This window comes from Siphateles boraxobius, unplaced genomic scaffold, assembly GCF_051911475.1.
Source record: "Siphateles boraxobius isolate OS27281-9 unplaced genomic scaffold, OSU_SipBor_1 5, whole genome shotgun sequence".
Lineage (NCBI taxonomy): Eukaryota > Metazoa > Chordata > Actinopteri > Cypriniformes > Leuciscidae > Siphateles > Siphateles boraxobius.
The window spans coordinates 24,702,238-24,723,970 of NW_027509141.1; the positions used below are offsets into that span (position 1 = coordinate 24,702,238).

The window sequence follows — 21,733 nt, forward strand, 5'->3', positions numbered from 1 at the left end:
TATAGGTATGTATTTGAGATTAGCTAAAACTATTGAGATAATTTGAACATATTTTTACGCTTTATATAGAGTATTTAGGGCTTATTGTCCCACACTAAAGATGGCGACCTAAGTCGAATTTATTGATAGATTTTCCTCCTCTGCCGCATTTTCGTGCAATCCACAAATATGCATTAATAAATGTAACTTAATATTAAATAATACCAGACTTTATCGCCTACATAAAATCTATTTTGTAATCTTCGTAAAATACAAACTTTGTTCAAAAAACTCTTACAAATTCTTAAACTCGTGCCAAAGAACATTAAGGACAGTTGCTTTGGAATAAAGCATCTGTCAAATGCAAATGGCTCATTCTTCAAACTGAAGTGGCAAACCAGAGGCAGAATTTGTAAAAATGCTTGTTGTCAACTGTCACTCTCCTTTTTGAGCATAGGCATGAAAATGCTAAATCCAAACTTAAATGTTTGTAATTCATGAATGCTTTGGAATACAGTCCCAACGTTGGTCACTTTTTAAAGAAGACACTCAGCAGCACTTCAAAAAATGTAATTGTAAAAAGTACTGTACTAAAAAAAAAATTTAATAAAAAATATGTATGCTATTTTACAAATAGGTTATCTCTAACCAAGTTGTGTTCCAAATTGAAGTTGATATCACAAAGCTTAAAGTTCCTATGAGATTTTGTTTAGGTGCTATACCAAAAATAGCCAGATTTGATAGCCATTGAGGGTTTCTTAACGCGTTCGCCTGTAAATTTATAAATTTCTGTCACAATATCACTTATATCACAAAACAGTCACCAAATATGGAACTTTGAGACTCAAAGACTTTTAAGCTTTGAATGATAAATCATTTATGATGAATACTAAAATTTGTGATAGGAAAAAAGGCAATAAAAAAAGAGCGCCAAGCATCCCGCTATGTAGGCTATTGCTGCATATTTATAATGAGTGACATCCATTGATGTAACGCCACAGAGATAAGGATGGGGACATAAAATTTTAAAATATGTATTAAAAAACAATTAAATTCAATTGTACATGTTAAAGTGTTTTTATTCATACACCATTCAAAAGTTTGAGGTTGGTACGATTTTATAATATTTTTTAAAGCTGTCTCTAGCTCACCGAGGTTGTATTTATTTGATAGAAAAATACTGTAAAAACAGTAATATTGTGAAATATCATTACAATTTAAAATAGTTTTCTTTTTTAATGTATTTTAAAATGTAATTTATTCCTGTGATTGCCAAGCTGAATTTTCAGCATCATTACTAAGTCTTCAGTGTCACATGATCATTCAGAAATCATTCTTATATGCTGATTTGAGACTTAGGCGGAGCTGGTGCTCTCGAGGACCAAGGTGGATCCGGAGGGAGCGGAGCCCGCTAGAGCTGAAGGGGTGGAGAGACGCAACGGCGCAGATGGCTCGTAAGTGACGGCTGACCAAAGTGAAGCCGGAGGGACTAGGGAGCCTGGTGGAGCCGTAAGGCTGGGGGTCTCTGGTGGTACAGAGGGTGGGAGGAGCCAAGGCGGTGCAGACAGTTTGACGGGTCGAGGGGGAGCGAAGGGATCAGAGGCCGGAGGCGGTTTCTCTTGCTTAGGTGCAGCTGGAGAGTGCACGACCTGAGGCTTGACCACATCGTGAGGCGTTACAGACGAAGGGCATCAGGCATACAGCTGAGGCGAGGCTGGAGGACTGGCTGAGATCTGTGGTGAAGGTGAGAGAGGAAAGCTGGATGGGATCAATTACGTTAATTTTTAGCCCATATAGTTCGACGACAACTTTTTCGAGCTGTACCAGAACCAGCAGCAATGAAGACCCTGATGATGATGAAATCAATGATTCAGCGTTGGGTAAGGTGGGAAGCAGTATTGGAATGTAGGTCTATTAGCCAGTCCTGCATGTCCAGTTCCACCAGGATTCCCTCTGTCACAGTGGTTGCCGGCTCACACCCCTGGTCAGACAACATTTAGGTGACGGTTGGCGCTGTTGTCACAGGCTCTATACTCACGGAGGGCAGAAGCTCTCCTTATGTGAGGGGCTCGGGTGAATTCTCTAGGGTGGTGGTTGGCTGGGCTTTGGGTCTGGCTGTATAGAGATAAAGAACTGAATGACAAGCAGCTCCTGTGAGAACAATCAGTGTCCATAGAAACTGATGAGTGGAAGGAAACTGTACAAAGGAACACATATGTGACTGAAAATAACAAACTAAAAATCCATGAAAATGAAACTTACTAAACAGAACTGTGACATTGTGAGTGTGATTGCATTAGATATGATAATCAGAACCAAACAGATGTTTTGTTAGTTTTTGGCAGTTTCCTAGCCAAGAGCTGTAAAGTCACAGTGACAGAGCTATTCTGGATAGTGGGCGGGGAGCAGCGGCACATTTGCATTTAAAGATACATGCACGAAAACAGCATGTTTTTGCTTACAACCTGGTACAGTTTAATAAACTGTGCGGTATTTTGATCTGAAACTTCAGACACAGACACCTGAGTCTTATATTACATCTTGAAAAAAGGGGCATATAAGATAAAATTTTTTTTTTTACATTAAAATTATTTAACTATTAAAATATTTAAAGAACCACATTTTTAATGATTAGTCAGTAATAAATTATAATAATTGAGCAGCAAATCAACATATTAGAATGATTTCTGAAGGATCATGTGACACTGCTGAAAATTCAGCTTTGCCATCACAGAAATAAATTACATTTAAAAAATATATTCAAATAGAAAACAGTAATTTTAAATTGTAAAAATACTACTAACTTTTTACAGATTGCACAGATTTTTTTCACCCTACAAAATATGAAAATTGTAACGTCACCAGCTGGAGTGCCCTATAGAGCCAGCAGAGGGCACTCCACATCAGACTATTGTCATTCCCTCACAAGCTAGGGACAGGGATTTCTCCCTGCCCCTTTTTTGTTTCAAAATGTATTGTGCCCCTATAATAATAATAATAATAATAATAATAATAATAATAATAATTATTATTATAAATAGTATAATAGATAACAATACACTTAAACACTATTGCCACTTACAATAATAATACAAAAAATACTATATATAAAATGTATTTGGCGGAAGCATTTGGGCGGAGATGAAGTGGTAGGCGGAGTTTCCTTCGGAGTTCGCCGCGAGTCTTCAAACCATAGTCACAATAAACACATAGACACCCTATTGTCTGCTGGAGCGTACGTCAATGGCGCCGCCATATCAAGGAGGGCAACTTTCCCATATTTCTCATTATGGGAATTGAGAAAAATGCCTGTTTTGTGCGCTGCGTGGGGCTGTACAAGTCGCCACACAATTGAAAACAGGTCTCGGGGAATTACCTTTCACCAACAAGACTGACATTTTTTTGGGGTTGTATTTGGTCATTATATAATTATTAATAAAAACGTACACCACGTACAAACCACTGAAATCGGCTGATAAATGTAATCGTTATTATTGTTTTTATCCAGGAAAACCGCAGCTCAACCGTTTACTTGCATTTGTTTACAGCGCAGTCTTGCCCTCCGCAAAATGGCGGACACGTTGACGTATCGCAGCAACGTTCCAAAGCGGCTATGATACCCTCATTTTTCTTTATATTGGAAGTATGTTTTATTTGGTTTTGTTAATATGGAGAAAAAGTTTGAGAAAGAATCTTACTTTATAAATCTTTTACTTCTCCTAGCAAAATTTCATATTCATAAGTGTAAATTCTCCAATCATAAGCCATTATTCAAAGTCTTTCTCATCGAATTTCACCAATACCTTCAAACGCTTTCTATCTCTGAGAAGTCCAAAGCTAGGAAAACATTATCCTGTTGTGCTCTCTTCAAAATCCCTTTCTAAAATTTGTAACATTTTATTATCTTAAAATGCTGTTGTTTGTATCTATTTATGTATGTGATTATCCTCTCTTGCATTATTATTATTATTGTTAATTTTTTTGTTTTTTCTCTCTTTCATGTCTCCTCTGGTGTTTGTTCTATTCTTTGTATTTCATGTGATTATTAATAAATAAAAAAAATAAAAAATAGGGCGTCTATGTATTTATTATGTCTATGCTTCAAACTACAAGAGCAGCAGGTAACGTTAAGCTAATATGGAAAAGTAAATTTTTTCCTACAATGCTACTGTAAAAGTTGCGGCAGCATGCGAGTTATGCTTAAATAAAAGTATAACTCGATTTCAGCTGCATTCTGAGTCTGACAAAGTCATTCGGGTTTTATCCAAGGCAAGTGTTATTAGCTTGGGGGAATACATCTAGTGAAATGAAATCCAATCCAAATGAAATCCAAAGTTCATGTCCAACTCTAAATTATAAAGAATTTATATATTTGATTTCATAACACTTTACAATAAGGTTAATTTGTTTATTATTAATGTATTAACTAACATGAACCATGAGCAACACACTTTTTACTGTATTTGTTCATCTTGGTTAATAATAATACATTAGCTAATTGTTTGTTAATGTTATTTCACAGTCAGTGCATTAACTAATGTTAACAAACACAACTTTTGATTTCAAAAATGTTTTAGTAAATGCTGAAATTAATATTAACTAAGATTAATAAATGCTAGAAGTGCAGTTTATTATTAATGTCAACAAATTTAACTAAACCTTATTGCAAAGTGGTACTTATTTCATGATAGCTAACACTATGCATATAGAATACATAAATAAAATTTACAACATCAACAAAACTAAACATGAATTCCTCATAATTACCTTCTTGATTCTCACTGTTTTGTTTGGTAAAGTAAATAATAGCCTATTTAGTAATATTATAATAATTTCCCTGTTTTGTTTGATGTGTTATGCATTCTTATTGTATCAACATCTTTTCATAGAATCCCAAGAAAATAAAGGATAAAAAAACAAAGAACTCTTCTTTTTTTTCCCCTTTTTGGTAATAATGTGCTTGTTCATGTTTACTAATGAACTTATTACATGTTGATTGATTAACAGATCATTATTTAATGTCCATTGAGATGCTTACAAATGTCATTAAACTCCCAATTCATATTATCATCCACTTTAAAAAACATATGGTTTACAAAGATTAAGCTGCATTAATAAATCATTAACAAAATTATATAATGCTTAACGGATCATTAGTTAATATATATTCAAATAGCTATGAGATAATATGCTTGTTAATGTTGAAATAATCTTTTTAAAGATTACATAATTATTAAAAAGTTGTTATTTAATGAAAATAAAATGCAAACAAATCGAAATAAAGGTCAATACATTTATTACCTAAAATGCACTTGTTTACATTTACAAATATTGTGGAAAAATAATTAGGTAATTTAACTAGTCATTTTAACTTCACTATTCATGTTAACATTTCTCATTAACTTATAGCCACAGTCTGTAACGGTCATAGGCCTAAATTTGGTCTTTGTTTGTTGGGTTTAATACTGTTCACAAATCATTTGTTAATTATTTGTTCCTGTTTTTGCAGTGCACAATCTAAAGTTAAGACTATTCTTTATTTGTAAATGTTTATAAATGTTTGTCATTTAGTTCCTTTATGGGCAGTCATCTCAATGGCAAAAGTGTCCCAAAACTATTCATCATTTGTAAATGTTTATATAAATGTTTACTGTTAATCATTTACCTTGCACTGGACTTTTAGCTACTATACAACGTTTGTGTAAAGGGGGGTTTGTTAAGTTTAGCTAAATGCTTGCTAAAGACTTAACAAAACCACCACATAATTGTAATTTGGGTGCAAAACATGTTTGTATCGCCTCAACACTTATAGCTGCTATGGGCCAGGTTTACTAAACAGGGCAAATTAGCGTGAGAGCGCAATTCCAAAAAAGCGCTGATGTTTGTTTTTGGGCTGGTAAATAATGGTGCAAGTACCTTAGTAAATCATCTTACATGATTCATTCAAATACTCTCCTCCCAAAAGTTTTGCATCTGAAAGGGAAACTCCTGGAAATGCATATGCAGTAAGGTGAGCTGCAAAAATGTGTCCACGCTTTTTCAGCGCTAATTTAAACATTTTTCACTGCGTGTCTTTTAGGCAAAAGAGGGTCTGCGCTGGCGACAGCTGTTAGTAAATCTGGCCCTAAATCCTTAAATAGGATATTCCTTGAATCATAGCCTATTAAAAAAATACTTTGTTCATTAGACCTATCAAAACCATGTATAAACAGTTTGAACCATGAATCCCTTATAGTAATCAGACAGACCCCTACACTGCTGACCCCTTAACCAAGCCTTAAACCCTTATCGCTTAACCTCTCCCTAACCCTACCCGTATCCCACCTCAATAGCAGCAAAAGTGTTTTGCAATAGAACATGAACATTGAACATGAAGTACATTTAACAATTAAGTACATACCTACTTTAAAGTGGTCCCCAGTCATTCTTAAATTGTTACATTTTCTGTTGAACATCCAGATCACTCATAGCAAACGCCTTTTTGCATTTGTACGTTTGTAAATGTTAAAAAAAGTGCATTAGGTAATATATGAACTTAAATTTAATGACATTTGTAAATTATCAAGAAGTGCATGATAATAATTGAAAGTTTAATGATATTTGTATTTTTTTATTTACATTATGTAATGATCTCTTAATCAACAAACATGTAACAAGTTTATTAGTAAACATAAGCACATTATCTATGTGAATATATATTAACTAATGATCTATTGAGCATTATAAAATGTTTGTTAATGATTTATTAATGAAAGTTATTATAAAGTGTTAGCAACTACCAGAACAGTGAAATGAAGTACTGGTGTATGTGTTGATTAGATGAACTAATTAAGGCATCGTGCAAGGTGCTTTAGCAGGCAGGTACAGGCTGTGGCGTAAAGAGATCAAAACAATTAATCCTCTCTAAATGCTTACTTTCACCCGAAGTGATTTTGTAACTGCACTATTTTCAAGTCCAAGCATCAGTCAATTTCATAGTTACATTTTTAAAAGAAGAGCCATTCATGTTAATTATTTGTATGTCTGTAATGTCTTACCTTATTAACATTAAGTAAAATTATTGCATTTCATAATACTTCGACTTAAATCATTATTACATTTAAAACTAATTTATTGCAAAGTTTGCAAAAATCTGTTCCACATCAGAGCTGTGGTTTCCGTGTACTTATTTGCTCTGGGATGTTCTCTTTGTAACGTTGATCAATAATAATTTTCCTTAATGACATTACATCCAATTTATAATTGTTAACAGAAACTTATAAGCCAATATGCAGAAACAGTATAAGAACAGCAAATCTTCACATGAGAGTATTTGCTTTTGTGTTTGTTATTGTACATTGACTTGTTTATGTTTATCACTAAGACTGGTAAATATAAAACTATATAAACTGTCTGCAGGCATACTGGCATAAACTCTGAAACAGGTTAATAGGCTGGAGATAACTGTGACGCACTTAGAGGTGTCTTTACCTTAGGCACCCCTCTTAACTGGTCTACACTGACTGTGGTAGTTAAGAGTCTTAGCACAAGTCCAATAATTAGTCTTAAGCCATTAAACAGATAATTGTATGGGTCATACAAGTGAGGAAGACCAGAGATTAAAACAGAAGAGGAAGGAGGGGACAGTGCTTTGACCACTGAGGGTGACGGAATGGACAGATAAAAAGAGGTCATCTGCAGTGATTTTGGTGATAAGAAAATGAGAACGATTTTAAGATGATATTTCTTTTGAATGTTAATACTTCAACCTGTGTGTATCCCTTTCATACTTTGTCTAGTTCCTGCTACTCTTGTTAACCAAAGTGTCCAAGGTCCTGATATACTTACCAGATGAGTTTTGAGCAAGCTCATGTGACAAAATGAGTATAACATAAAATGCCACAATGATACTGGTGTTGGATGTTTTGTTCTGTCATCTTACCTTTGCAACATGCTTGTATGGGAAATCTGCTGTTTGTTGTTCAGGGAGAGATTAGCTGAGTATTATAAGCCGGAAGACTTTCATTTAAATCCTACTTTGCTCATGCAATGACTTTTCACGGGATGACACAAGGAAACCTTTTCACATTTCCGGGGTTTTCAGAAGTGAAAGTTGTCATAGTTGGTTAAACTACAGTGGTGAATGGGAGACAACAACAAATATAATTTTTGCATTCCCATTAGCTCCAAAAGCAAAAAAAAAAATCTGTGATAGCATTTCCACAACTTTCCAAAACAGGGAAAATTGATTGATTACGACAAGTGTTTGATTAATTGAGAGATTGATTATTTTGGTGAAAAGAAAGATGTCATATTTGCCATCACAAGTTCAGCTGTTGTATTAGAAGCAAAGTATAGTTATGAATGTGTATTAATAGTATTATCACAGTCTGTAAAAGGGCCCATTCGACTGTGCCTGTGCTTGATTAATGTTTTTAATATATTTTTTCAAAATGTATAAATAACAAATATTACTAAAATGTTTATTGAATAATTCTGTTGTGACGTTGGAATAGGCAATTATGAACTAAACTCTTTCTTAGTATTTGTCTATCTTAAAATATTTGGCAAGCTTAGTGACTGCCTCAAAGTCCCCATGAAATCAAAATTGAAGTTGTTTGGCTTTTAGTATGAATATGTTAGTCTTACTGTTATCTTTCAGCTAGTGTGCTCCAAAACATTGACAAAATTTGCATTTAGAAGATATAAGCATTAAAAATGTATGGTCTCTCACTTCCGCCAGTATGGATCAATGATTTTGTTGACATCACTCTGCACTTCAACTTCTCATCAGATGTTCTGTCCAAGCAAATGCTCTCTAGAATCTACAGTGTCCTGCCCCCAAATAGACGTTGAGGCTGCGACTAAAATGGTCACTTGTTCACACATTTACTCTTTTCTACATTAATGGCATATGCACTATAGGTGATAGGGAACGATTCAGACAGTGTAAATAGGCTTTCCATGCATTGGGGCAAATTAAGTCGGGTTTCAAGTTAGTGTCACGCTGTAATGATTTGGTTGTGACGGTGAGACAGCATTCGGCAGACAGAGTGAAAATCCAAACGCAGTTTATTATCAAATGCAATCCAAGGTCATAGTCCATACCAGGCAGAGGGTCAAGCACATGTAAACAGTCCAGAATACAAATCCAATCCACAGAGGAAGACAGGAACCAGAAATCCAAAACACGGGAAAAGATAAATATAAAGAAACCAGTGACTGCTCAAAGTACTGACCGAGTGTGAACCAAATCAAACAGGCAAAAACAAGACTCCATACTGAATGAAGGCAAAAGGCATTTAAATAGACCAGGAGATGATAAAATGAAACAAGACACAGCTGAAACAGATAAACTAATAATGAGCAGAGGGTTCTGGGAAATGAAGTCTGGGAATAACAGAGTCTAATGTAAATGGTGAGGAACTTGGCTGCCATCAGTTGGCACATGGAACCTGCAGCTGACAGGTGTAACATAGCCCCCCCTCGAAGGAGCGGCTTCCAGACGCTCAAAAGCAGGTGGAAGGTGGAGCGGAGGTGGATCCGGGGGCGGGAAGGTGGACCAGGACCATGGAGAGGAAGAGGGCCTGAAGACTGCGGCAGGACAGGCAACCAGGGCAGAACAGGTAGCGCAGGCGACCAGGGCGGAGCAGGCAGCGCAGGCGACCAGGGCGGAGAAGACCCTTCGGGCGGCCGCGGCAGTGAAGACCCTTCGGGCGGCCGCGGCAGTGAAGACCCTTCGGGCGGCCGCAGCGGTGACCTATAGCCCCCCCCCAAAAAATATCTGGGGAGAGTGACTGGGTCAGGACAGTGTTCTGGGCTGGACGGAACCAGCGGTGAAGGAGTCTCTGGGCTGGACGGAACCAGCGATGAAGGAGTCTCTGGGCTGGACAGAACCGGCGGCGAAGGAGTCTCTGGGCTGGACGGAACCAGCGGCGAAGGAGTCTCTGGGCTGGACGGAACCAGCGGCGAAGGAGTCTGCGAAGGAGTATCTGGGCTGGACGGAACCAGCGGCGAAGGAGTCTCTGGGCTGGAAGGAACCAGCGGCGAAGGAGTCTCTGGGCTGGACGTAACCAGCGGCGAAGGCTCTGGAAGCTCTGCCGAGACGTGGCGAGGCTCTGGAAGCTCTGCTGTTCTGACCATTGTCAGAGGTAGATCCGCCAACTTGGATATCAAGCCCCAACGTGGATAAAAAGCTTTGACATCCTCAATCGCTGCGTCAACGACACCTGGGAACACATGAAATGGTGTCCACGACGGTCGAAGACTGAAGGGTTTCTTTCACAATAGGAGGCCTTGAGTTGTTGATCTTGACCACTGAAAAATCTGGCAAGGGTATGCTGGCTGCTCTAACATGATTATACTGGTGACTGGCGGCTCTGACATGACTGCAATAGCTACTGGTGGCTCTGACATGACAGCTCTGGCTAACGTTGTAAGCACTGGAGTATTCAGCACTAGAGTGTGCACGGATGGAAATTGCTGGTCAAGCTCTGTGGCCATCGGAGCTTGTCTCACGTAGCCCCCACCCAAAAAATGTTTAGGCGAAGCACCACCATCTACCACAATAAACTGGGACCCGCTCCACAATAATGCATGAATTAGCTTATAATGCATGAATTAGCTTATCCTGGAGAAGAGGGTTAAGTCCGTAGCAGAAAAAGTCTATGAGAGCACAGTCCGGTAGATCAGAAGTATTTGCCACGTCAAGGAAAATGTTTACATGTTCTTCGAGTGTGCGGTTACCTTGACGCATACGAACTAGTTCAACTGCTAGATTCATGATGATGGAGTCTTCTGTAATGATTTGGTTGTGATGGTGAGACAGCATTCGGCAGACAGAGTGAAAACGCAGTTTTGGAACCTGCAGCTGACAGGTGTAACACATGGGAACAGCACATTGAATAATACTGCACGTTTCAAGGCACTTCACTGGGTCTTTAATTAACTCTTTTACCTGCCATCTGTTATACGGCGCTGACACATCTTCTGAAAGAGTACAGAATATCTGGATACTAAACAAGCGATATCAAGAAGATGCAAAATAACGCGATAATAAACATAGAACATATAAATCAAAACTGCCTAATGTTACCAACTGAAATGTCAACCAAGCACGAGGTATATAGGACGGTGCAACCATAGGGGGTGTTGATTCTTAATCTACTCCATCTACGTATGTTTTGATCTCCGATCTGGATGCAGTCTTTGACAAAAACGCTGCTTTTTTTTTTTTTATAAAACTTACCGACATTCAAGTTTTGATAAAAAAAAGAATGCGTTAAGCTAGAATAAAACTTTTAGTTTTTTTAAGCAGAGGATCTGTTCTTTCTCTTGATAGCCTATTGCATGTTCAGATATTCATATAACAAAATAATCTGGGGGCCATGATAATTTTGTGAAAATTATAAAAAATTCTGACGGTGGCTGGCAATTTTTTTAAAGCAAAACGTTTTTGCTACTGAATATTTCATACTGTAGGTGCAAGAACTGTTAGGTACATGTAAACTCACTGTGTGACAATGTATTCATGATGCTGTTGAACAAATTTATTTATTAGAATTTATTTACTTAATTACTATATTTTTGGTATAGTCTTAAATAAATATGTAATTCTATGCCTTGTTGTAACTTTTTTATTAAAACTATAAATTCACTTTTATTGTGATTATTAACCTAATTATTATTTGTGCAATATTTATGCAATTATTCAATGTTGGTGAGCTTTTGTCTTTATAAGTGTTGCATACAAGTGTAGTGTTACTTTTCTTTTTGTAAATGAATTAATTTATTAAATAATGGTTAATTAATCATTTCAACTTTCATTTAGCTATCTAAGGTTGTTCAATTAAAATACAGAACATTAATTAACATAAAATAATGAACTGTCATGAACAGGCTTTTTTGTTAATGAAAAAAAACAAATGTTGGAAATGTATTGCTGCTGATTAATACATTTGAATTCTTTAAACGTTATTAAAAAAAACATAATTATGTGTGATTTAGTTGCTTTACGAGCTTGTTTTGTCACGCCATTAAGCAGTGACCTATTTTTTGCTTCTGTTTTGGTGTTTAAAGTAGCTTAATGTCATTTGCTAACTCAAATTCATGATTATTTTATCTTTTGTCCATACAAGATGTTCATCACTAAGTTGTGAACATTTCACTTCCAATAGTCACTTGCTCGGCTCTGACACAAGAACCCTCTACAGACGAGTGTCAAGGACAATCCAGCTGTCAAGTATTTAAGGCCTTTCACAAAGGCCATGATTCCAGGCTCAAAGCTGGAGATAATACGATGGGAAGCAGATTAAAGAGGGGTTAACTACGAGTGATTAGCTGCTTTATCTGCACTGGGCGGCAGATTAACTGCCATCTCTAACACAGAACCACACTACAGGGTGAAAGGGATGATCCGAATTAGCCAGGTTTTGGTGCTGGAAATGAGATTAAGTGAATTGTGTGTCTTGCACTGCACAAATGTAGTTTTGCATGTGTTGAATCTGTTTGTCATGTATTTGTGTGCCTGCAGAAGAGCAAGTGTGTTTGGTAGATGACAACAAACCTCAAATCCCTCCATCAGGACCATTTGGGAGGAGCAAAATGGTATCTTTTGGATCCCTATAAAAGAGGGATCACTTGACAATAGTTTGAGGGAGCCTTCATCTGGTGTTCAACGGAGAGCGAATTTACATCGAAACGGGTTGGACTCTTTTTGCGATGCTGCAGTAATCTACAGAAGGAAATAACACAATTGATTGAAGCTTTAAGGTGTTACAGCGTTCTCGGTGGAGTGGTTGCCAGTTTTAAGCAAGATGAAGGCAGTGCCCGAGTTTAACGATGACTTCTGGATCCCCATCGCTTTAGATACCAACAATATCTCTGCTTACAGTCCTTTCCTGGTCCCCCAGGACCACCTGGGTCACCATGGCGTATTCATGGCCATGGCTGCCCTTATGTTCTTCCTTTTCATCGCAGGGACTGCGATCAACGTCCTTACCATTGTTTGCACAATAAAATACAAGAAACTCAGATCTCATCTTAACTATATTCTTGTTAACCTTGCCGTTTCAAACCTGTGGGTGTCCGTTTTTGGTTCCTCGGTAGCATTCTACGCCTTCTGGAAGAAGTACTTTGTCTTCGGGGTGATAGGATGTAAAATTGAGGGCTTCACTTCAACAATTGGAGGTATAACATGCATCCACATCATTTTAATGCTTTTGTGTTAGCCTGTTGTAGTTCATAGATAAAAAAAAAAAAAAGCAGAACTTATTCTTACATTCTGATTTGAGATGGTTTCACCAAACCCTTTACCCCATTTTTTTTCTCTGTTGTTGCAGGAATGGTGAGTTTGTGGTCTCTTGCTGTGGTGGCATTTGAAAGGTGGCTGGTCATTTGCAAACCCCTTGGGAACTTTACCTTCAAGACCCCTCATGCCATAATTGGCTGCATACTACCTTGGTGTATTGCATTGTCAGCTGCAATCCCTCCACTGTGTGGATGGAGCCGGTAAGTCCCACTGCTCACACTGAGGAGGACACAATGCCAAAAATCAATGCCTATCCTTTTTTCTCCACTCCTATACAACTTGTTCAAGTTCCTGAGTGAAGTACTCTGATTGAATTGTGCAGAAGTGTCTATCCCATCAACCTCACTGAGATTTGTTTTACAGGTACATCCCTGAAGGTTTGCAGTGCTCTTGTGGACCTGACTGGTATACGACTAACAACAAATACAACAACGAATCCTACGTCATGTTTTTGTTCTGCTTCTGCTTTGCGGTTCCTTTCAGCACTATCGTGTTCTGTTATGGTCAGCTGCTCATCACACTCAAATTAGTAAGTACAAATAGCATTTTCCATTGAATACTGCTTCAGAATTATTAATTGGTTTCTGGAAAAGAGTCCAAGTTTAAGTTAGGAAGAGGAATTTTATGCAAACATACAGTGTTGTCATTTAAACTTTTCCAAATTTCCAGCACCAAAACCTGGCTAATTCGGATCATCCCTTTCACCCTGTAGTGTGGTTCTGTGTTAGAGATGGCAGTTAATAAATATTACATAAATATTAAAACCACAAAACCATATTATTTTACATATAATGTTAATTCCTGTTCTTTATTTTGATCTTAAAACTAGATAGGAAAGTGAACATTCAAATGATAAAATTGTCTTTTTTTGAAGGTAAGCTTCACACTAAAAGCAGTCATAACTCATAAAAATATGATTTATTATTATTATTATTATTTTGCATAAATCAATAATAAATGTATTTCAGTGATCTGCCTCATTGGGAGGCACATCCCAGTCCACTAGATGGAGATATATGAATGTGTTACTGTGGTCATGTTGCCCGTTGCTCTAAAATCCCTTGTTTGTCCTACCAGGCAGCCAAAGCTCAAGCAGATTCAGCTTCGACCCAGAAGGCAGAGAAGGAGGTGACAAAGATGGTGGTGGTGATGGTGTTTGGCTTCTTGTTATGCTGGGGACCATATGCTTGCTTTGCTCTCTGGGTAATTTCCCACCGTGGTGAAACATTTGACCTGAGACTGGCAACCATACCATCCTGCCTTTGTAAAGCCTCTACAGTGTACAATCCTGTCATCTACGTCTTAATGAACAAACAGGTATAGTATTATGTGTACATTTGGAGTTGTATTGTTGAAGTTTGTTCCCATAAGGCTACAGTACTAAATGCCATGTTCATATGGCATAAGTAATCACTTCAAATAATATGTGCTACTCATTTCTTTTGAAACCCAGTTCCGTTCCTGTATGATGAAGATGGTCTGTGGCAAGAATATTGACGAAGATGAGGCTTCTTCTTCATCTCAGGTCACCCAGGTCTCTTCTGTTGCACCAGAGAAATAAACCCATTCTTAATGTAACCTCATCCTGCGGACAGAACCACTCTGCTGCATGGCAGTGAAATATAATTTTTCAATGATTGTAAATAATAAACATAGACCCACTAGGAATTTTTGCTTTTAATGTCAACATTTTTGTAACTTGGTCTTGGCTTGCTGAACAAGTAGAATGAGTAGAAGTTCGTTGTCATCATTTAAAAATGTACAATAAATGCAAAGAAAGAAAGAAAGATTTGTGGTGTTAAATTTATCAGTTCAACAATTGTGACATACAAATTTATATAAATTATATTACATTAGTCTTATTACTTCCTGTTTTAAATGGACTGTTGTAGTGAGCACACCATTTTACAACAACTAACAAATGAAAACAGAGAAGTATTTCATATATCTGAATGTAATCAAGTCCATCGCCCTTCAGTTATGAGTAATGGAGTAACACATCCAGGGATGGTCTGAAAAGCAAAGTCAAACAGAGTATTATCTATTATGCAAAACTGCTAATAATTAATCATTTTTATTAATTCACTAAAACATAATAATGAGAATATATGTGCAGTAGTTTCCAATGTCTCTAGAAATGCAGAAGAAGTGTATTACTTGCTTACTCACCTTAACTTCTTCTTGTACTTAATCCAATAAGTAGTTCACTTTCAAATCAAGATACAAGTGCAAAGAAAGAATATGGAATTAGCTTTAGTCATTTCCAAACTAGCCTAACACAATAAATACACAAACAATATCAATACAGTCAATCTAGAAATTAAACCACAAATGATGTTAGAGAAACAATGAGCAGTGAAAGCAAAGTTTTGCCCATGTTAGATTAACATCTATTATATGGATTAATTCCATTTAAAAATGTAAAAATTGTTAAATAAACGTTCAGTACTAAATACCATGAATATAGCAGTTGTCCAATGGCAGACCATGTGAGACCAAACTATTATCTTGAGTTTTCGTTGAGAATTCAGTTGTATATCCGAGTTCTGCTAGTAGTGAACTTTTGCCAATCACGAATAGTTCAGAACTAGCGGAATTCCAGACATAGGACTGACTGAGTGCTGCTCATTGATACTTTCTGATCCATCTGTTTCTGAAAAACATCCTTTTCAACTACATCTCTGAATATCTGTGATTTACACTGTGAAATAGCAACAACAAACACTATAGTGACCCTTGACTCTCAATCCCACAAAGTATACATTAATTCCAATAGTCTATTAAACTTCAATTTTTTTCGATTAGCTTCCACTGTAAAAGGAAGTGTAAAAGATCAAAACGAACAAATACTCTTTTTGGATAAACACATACATATCAGTACAATTCTCTGCAATTTTAAGAATGAAAAGGAAACAACTGATAGAGTAAATAAGTGTACAGACTGCTCTCGTCTTCGTGTTGGCTCCATCCTCACCCAGGTTTGGTCTGTGCCTGTCCTAGTGTTCACTTCCTCCTGCTCCACTTTGCCACAGTAGATGGAGAAGCCGATGGCTGAAAAAAGACAAGAAAACGCCTATCGTCAGAATCAGGGAGAGATTAAAACTGACCTCATCAAGATTTTCAGATAAACCCTGCTTTCCCTAAACTGAACCATCAATCCATTGGGATTAGGAAGGTTTGGGCTACATCCTTGTCAATACTAATTAGGATCTCATGAGGGTACCTGGGTACCCCAGTTGTCCCAATAAGCTGATTTGGACTTGGACTGTAACCTAGATGTTTGACTTACAGTTACCCTGCACATACTGATGATTGAAACTGTTACATTTGTTTTGATTGGACGAGATGATATGAATGATTAAGCATTTTTGGGCTTGAACTGTGTGGCATGGTGTTTACAATGAAATTGATATAAATGAGAAAATGTTTATGTCCTGTATAAAGGCTTAAATTCTCTTTAGCCAAGTTATGCAGTCGTTTTGTCATTATTTACATTTGATAAAATTTGGTGTTTTGAAATGTCCTGAAATCCTTTGAAATATGAAAAAAAGCCTCTTTAATTAAATAAATAAAAATTATAACAAAAATAACTTTTTCTACTGAAATGTTTTGTGTGCGCACTCTCAAAAAAAAGTGCAAAAGCTGTCACTGGGGCGGTACCCTTTCAAAAGGTACACATTTGTACCTTATTTACACCTAAGCAATGCATATCATCTTAAAGGTTCATATTAGTACTCAAATGGTACATAATAGTACCTTTCGAAAGAGTACCGCCTCAGAAATAGTTTTTGTATCTTTTATTCAGAGAGTATTCAATTAAATTAAATTCACAATTATTTGTATAGTGCTTTTCACAATACATGTCATTTAAAGCAGCTGTAAAGAAAATGTATGTGGATACATTACAATTATGCATTGAATGTAATGGAATAGAAAAGATAGAATAGAATAGAATAGAATATATGCAATAGATTCTGTGCAGCTATGCAATATACATTTGTAAGTGTGTGAATACGCAAAGATGACATATTTGTGCAATGTACCAAATAATTAAATCTACAATTTTCAATACTGTAAAGAGTTCTTTACTCATTCAATAGACAGCAGGGGCCATTATATAGAAAAATCCTAACTCTAGAATCCCATCTTATCTTTTTAGTGTGATTTCAGTCAGAACCTTAAAAACTTTTACATTTGAAATTTAAATTCTAACTTAAAATCCCATATGGAATGTTTCTTATATGCTGGTCTTGTTGTACGGAGCACCAACAAAAGAGCCAGAGCACTCTAATCTGGTGCTATTTCAGAGAATGACAATGGATTTGTTTTTTTCTTTTTTTGCAATAATGATCTCATGCCTCTTTAATAAAGTGTGCTATACACTAATACTGTAAAAGAAGCTTCAGTCAAGGACAACACAAAGAGGTCAGTGACCTAAAATTCAAACTGTAGAAAGCATCATTGGGCCGTCACCTTATAATCACTCTTGACTTGGTCTTGCCAAAGGTCACCACCGCACATTGTTTTGGTTTACCTGTGATGGCTTCAACAATCCTAGGAAGGAACAGTAGCTTAGGCCTCCTGTAAGCCTAATGAATGAGTTTTTGTTCTGCTCCTGATACCTGTTTTGACCTCAACAATTCTCCACCCTGTAAGCCAGGGCATCCTCTTTTTTTGCATATAAAAGCACTTTGACAAGAGCCTAAAGTCTGTCGGTGTGAGTTGGCCAGAGACAGAAGCTAGTAAAAGAACAAAGGCCCAGACCTTTACAGCAGTTAAGTAACTACAGGTTTGGGCTATACAACCTCCAAAAATGGCAGAGCAATGGGGAGACGTGATGTTCGCAGCCAGGCGAAGGGGAGATGAAACAACGAAAGAAACACTGTTCACATATACCAACAGCAATAACACCAAAGGTGAGCGTTTAAAATTTCTTCTATTTCTATTTTAAATCGTAATTTGAGTAGGTTTAAATTGGGAGGTTATTTGCATTGAATATGTTGACAAAAAATGTGTAGGAAATCGTTCAATCATAGCTATTCTGTTCTGTATTATAAAGCCATGTGGATGTCTTTGTGGGCTTTTAAAGCTTCCACAATAGTGGCAGTGTAATAGGACTGGAAATTTTGGCAGTCTTACTCTTAAACTTCAAATGTGTGGTCTTCATCAGACTGATGAATATGGAGCATCAGAATAATGAGAGTTGATCACAAAGCTTGTCAGTTGAGAACTCCTTCGAGATGATAATATTACTGCTCTTTATTTCTCATTTCCAGATCCATTTGAGGGACCAAACTACCACATTGCTCCTCGATGGGTGTACAACCTCTCAACATGCTGGATGATATTCGTGGTCATTGCCTCGACCTTCACCAATGGCCTGGTGCTGGTGGCCACAGCCAAATTCAAGAAGCTCCGTCACCCTCTCAACTGGATTTTGGTCAACCTCGCTATAGCTGATCTAGCAGAGACTCTGTTGGCCAGCACCATCAGTGTGATCAACCAGGTTTTCGGCTACTTTATCCTCGGACATCCCATGTGTGTCTTTGAGGGCTACACTGTATCTGTATGTGGTAAGTTACTACCCAAAGACATCATTATGAATACATTAGACCAAAGTTCAATATATATTTTTTACATCATTGAAACTTTGTCTGGTTTTTAATGTTATCTAACAACACAATCAACAGGAATCGCTGGTCTGTGGTCTTTGACTGTCATCTCTTGGGAGAGATGGGTGGTCGTGTGCAAACCATTTGGAAATGTCAAGTTTGATGGTAAATGGGCATCTGCTGGCATCATCTTCTGCTGGGTTTGGGCAGCTGTCTGGTGTGCACCTCCCATCTTTGGCTGGAGCAGGTAAAATTACTTATTAAATTATCAATTATCAAATTATCAATGGCATTTGACAGCTACGTACATTTATATCTTAGTAATCAATCATGAGTTTGATGAATTCTTTGGGTGGTAAGACCAACAAATAAGTTCCACACAAGCATAAATGTAGATCTTTCTAATCTGTTATTTTTCAGATATTGGCCTCATGGTCTGAAGACCTCCTGTGGCCCTGATGTCTTCAGTGGAAGCGAGGACCCCGGTGTCCAGTCCTACATGATTGTCCTAATGATCACCTGTTGTATCATCCCTCTGGCAGTCATCATTCTCTGCTACATCGCTGTGTATTTGGCCATTCATGCTGTAAGTTGTCTCCTTGACTGCTTTCAAAAGTTTGTTCCAGTTTCTAAAAAGACACTAAGCATCTATCATTTCTTTCCAACAGGTCGCCCAGCAACAGAAGGATTCTGAGTCCACACAGAAAGCTGAGAAGGAAGTATCCAGAATGGTGGTTGTCATGATCCTGGCCTACTGTGTTTGCTGGGGTCCTTATACGTTCTTCGCCTGCTTTGCAGCTGCAAACCCAGGCTATTCCTTCCATCCACTGGCAGCAGCCATGCCTGCCTACTTTGCCAAGAGCGCCACCATCTACAACCCTGTCATTTATGTCTTCATGAACCGACAAGTAAGTCAATGCTGTTTAACAAAGCTCAAGCCTTGAGCACAATGAGAAAACTTTGCATGAATCATTGTAAAATAATCTTGATTTCTCTTTCTTCACAGTTTCGTGTATGCATCATGCAGCTCTTTGGAAAGAAGGTGGATGATGGGTCTGAGGTGTCTACATCCAAGACAGAAGTGTCCTCTGTGGCTCCTGCATAAATTGCGCACCAGATCTGAGAGCAATGGTCTTGAGTCAGACATGGGAAAAAAAGATGAAAATGGGACTTTTTATATTCCTTGTTTACCCTCAACGTATCTTGACAAATTTGCTTCCAGATATTTCCCTCGGAGTGATGGGGAATGCCTTGTTGCATGGCACTGTGTGTTAACACATTACTTGCTCAACGGCCCCATGGCTTAAGATCTACCGGAATGATGTTACAGTTTTTATGGTATTCATTTGTCACACAATCATTTGTCCATGATACTCCATCCACTGACTATTCAGAAGGTCGTATGCCTATATATATAGCACTGCTTTGTGGGAATGTGACACTCAGTGTGGATTAACTAACAGCAAAAAGTAATCGCCTCATTGTAATGTACAATTTCTGCTGAATTGCTGTTCAGTGGCAATTTAATAATATCTCTGTAATCTTAATTTTGTAGTCATCTTGCAAGAAAACAAAAATGACAAAAAAAATTGTTTGATAGATAGAGGCCTGCCCATGTACAGCATGTAATATGGATCTATTTTTTTCTTTGATGAAAATTAAAAAAAAAAAAGCAGCAAAATAAATGTTCTGTTCTCAGTATCTTTCATTACACATGCACATCTCTCTGAAATGATTTCATTGTGGGTCTCCATTGGGCAGCAATTGAAATAGTCAAGATATGGTCCCTTTCACAGATAAGCATCTTCGCATATTTTCATATATAAACTTTTTTATTTTATTTTATGTGCATTTATATTGCTATACTATATTATATTGCCCTGGCATTACCTCCTAACACAACAAGGAGGTTACTAATACAGCTGCTGAATGAGTGACTAAAAATATGACATCCTTATCACTTCTGACTGCCATAATCCATCTCTCTATATGTTTTTTCTCTTTTAGAAAATCTTGGAAATGCAATAGTCGGTTATATCTTTTTTTCCCTTTTTTTTTTTGAAGTAAATGGGAATGGAAAAATAATATTTGTCAAGTCAAGTCACCTTCATTTATATAGTGTTATGTGTATGCTAGGTCAAATAGATGTGTTTTTAGTCTAGATTTGAACTGACAGAGTGTGTCTGCTTCCCGGACAATGTTAGTAAGACTGTTCCAATGTTTTGATGCTAAATAGGAAAAGGATCTACCGCCAGCAGACAATTTTGATATCCTAGGCATTATCAACTGGCTGGAATTTTGAGATCGCAATAGACGTGACGGACTAAAATGCGTTAAGAGCTCGCTCAAGTAAATGGGAGCTAAATAATTTAGTGCTTTGTAAGTAGGCTAATCAGCAATATTTTAAAATGTATCTAATGTTTAATAGGGAGCCAATGCAGTGTTGACAGAACAGGGCTAATATGGTCATACTTCCTGAATCTGGTGCTGCATTTTGGACCAGATGTAGTTTGTTTATTAAGCGTGGAGGGCAACCACCCATAATAGCATTACAATAATCTAGCCTTGATGTCATGAACGCATGAACTAACTGTTCCACATTTGTCATTGAGAGCATATGACGTAATTTAGATATATTTTTAAGATGGAAAATGCGGTTTTACAGATACTAGACACGTGACTTTCAAATGAAAGATTGGTATCAAAGAGCACATCCAGGTTCCTCACCGACTACGAAGACTTGACAGAGAAGCCATCAAGTGTTAGACAGTATTCTAGGTTAGTATGTGATAAAGTTTTTTGTCCAATAATTAGAATCTCTGTTTTTTCAGAATTAAGTAGTAGGAAATTACTA

General features: G+C 37.2%; 2 protein-coding genes across 2 annotated transcripts; both read left to right on the forward strand.

Moving 5' to 3' along the window:
- The first annotated feature begins 12,511 nt into the window (after positions 1 to 12,511).
- opn1sw2 (opsin 1 (cone pigments), short-wave-sensitive 2) lies at positions 12,512 to 15,054 on the forward strand. Its single transcript, XM_077203493.1, has 5 exons — positions 12,512 to 13,146; positions 13,299 to 13,467; positions 13,631 to 13,796; positions 14,345 to 14,584; positions 14,721 to 15,054. Exons 1-5 carry the CDS (start codon positions 12,774 to 12,776, stop codon positions 14,826 to 14,828), a joined length of 1,056 nt encoding a protein of 351 aa, XP_077059608.1. The 5' UTR covers positions 12,512 to 12,773; the 3' UTR covers positions 14,829 to 15,054.
- Positions 15,055 to 17,962: 2,908 nt separating this feature from the next.
- On the forward strand, positions 17,963 to 20,564 carry LOC143711661 (red-sensitive opsin-1). The gene is made up of 6 exons (XM_077203494.1): positions 17,963 to 18,183; positions 18,544 to 18,840; positions 18,958 to 19,126; positions 19,300 to 19,465; positions 19,548 to 19,787; positions 19,886 to 20,564. Exons 1-6 carry the CDS (start codon positions 18,081 to 18,083, stop codon positions 19,982 to 19,984), a joined length of 1,074 nt encoding a protein of 357 aa, XP_077059609.1. The 5' UTR covers positions 17,963 to 18,080; the 3' UTR covers positions 19,985 to 20,564.
- Positions 20,565 to 21,733: the final 1,169 nt, after the last annotated feature.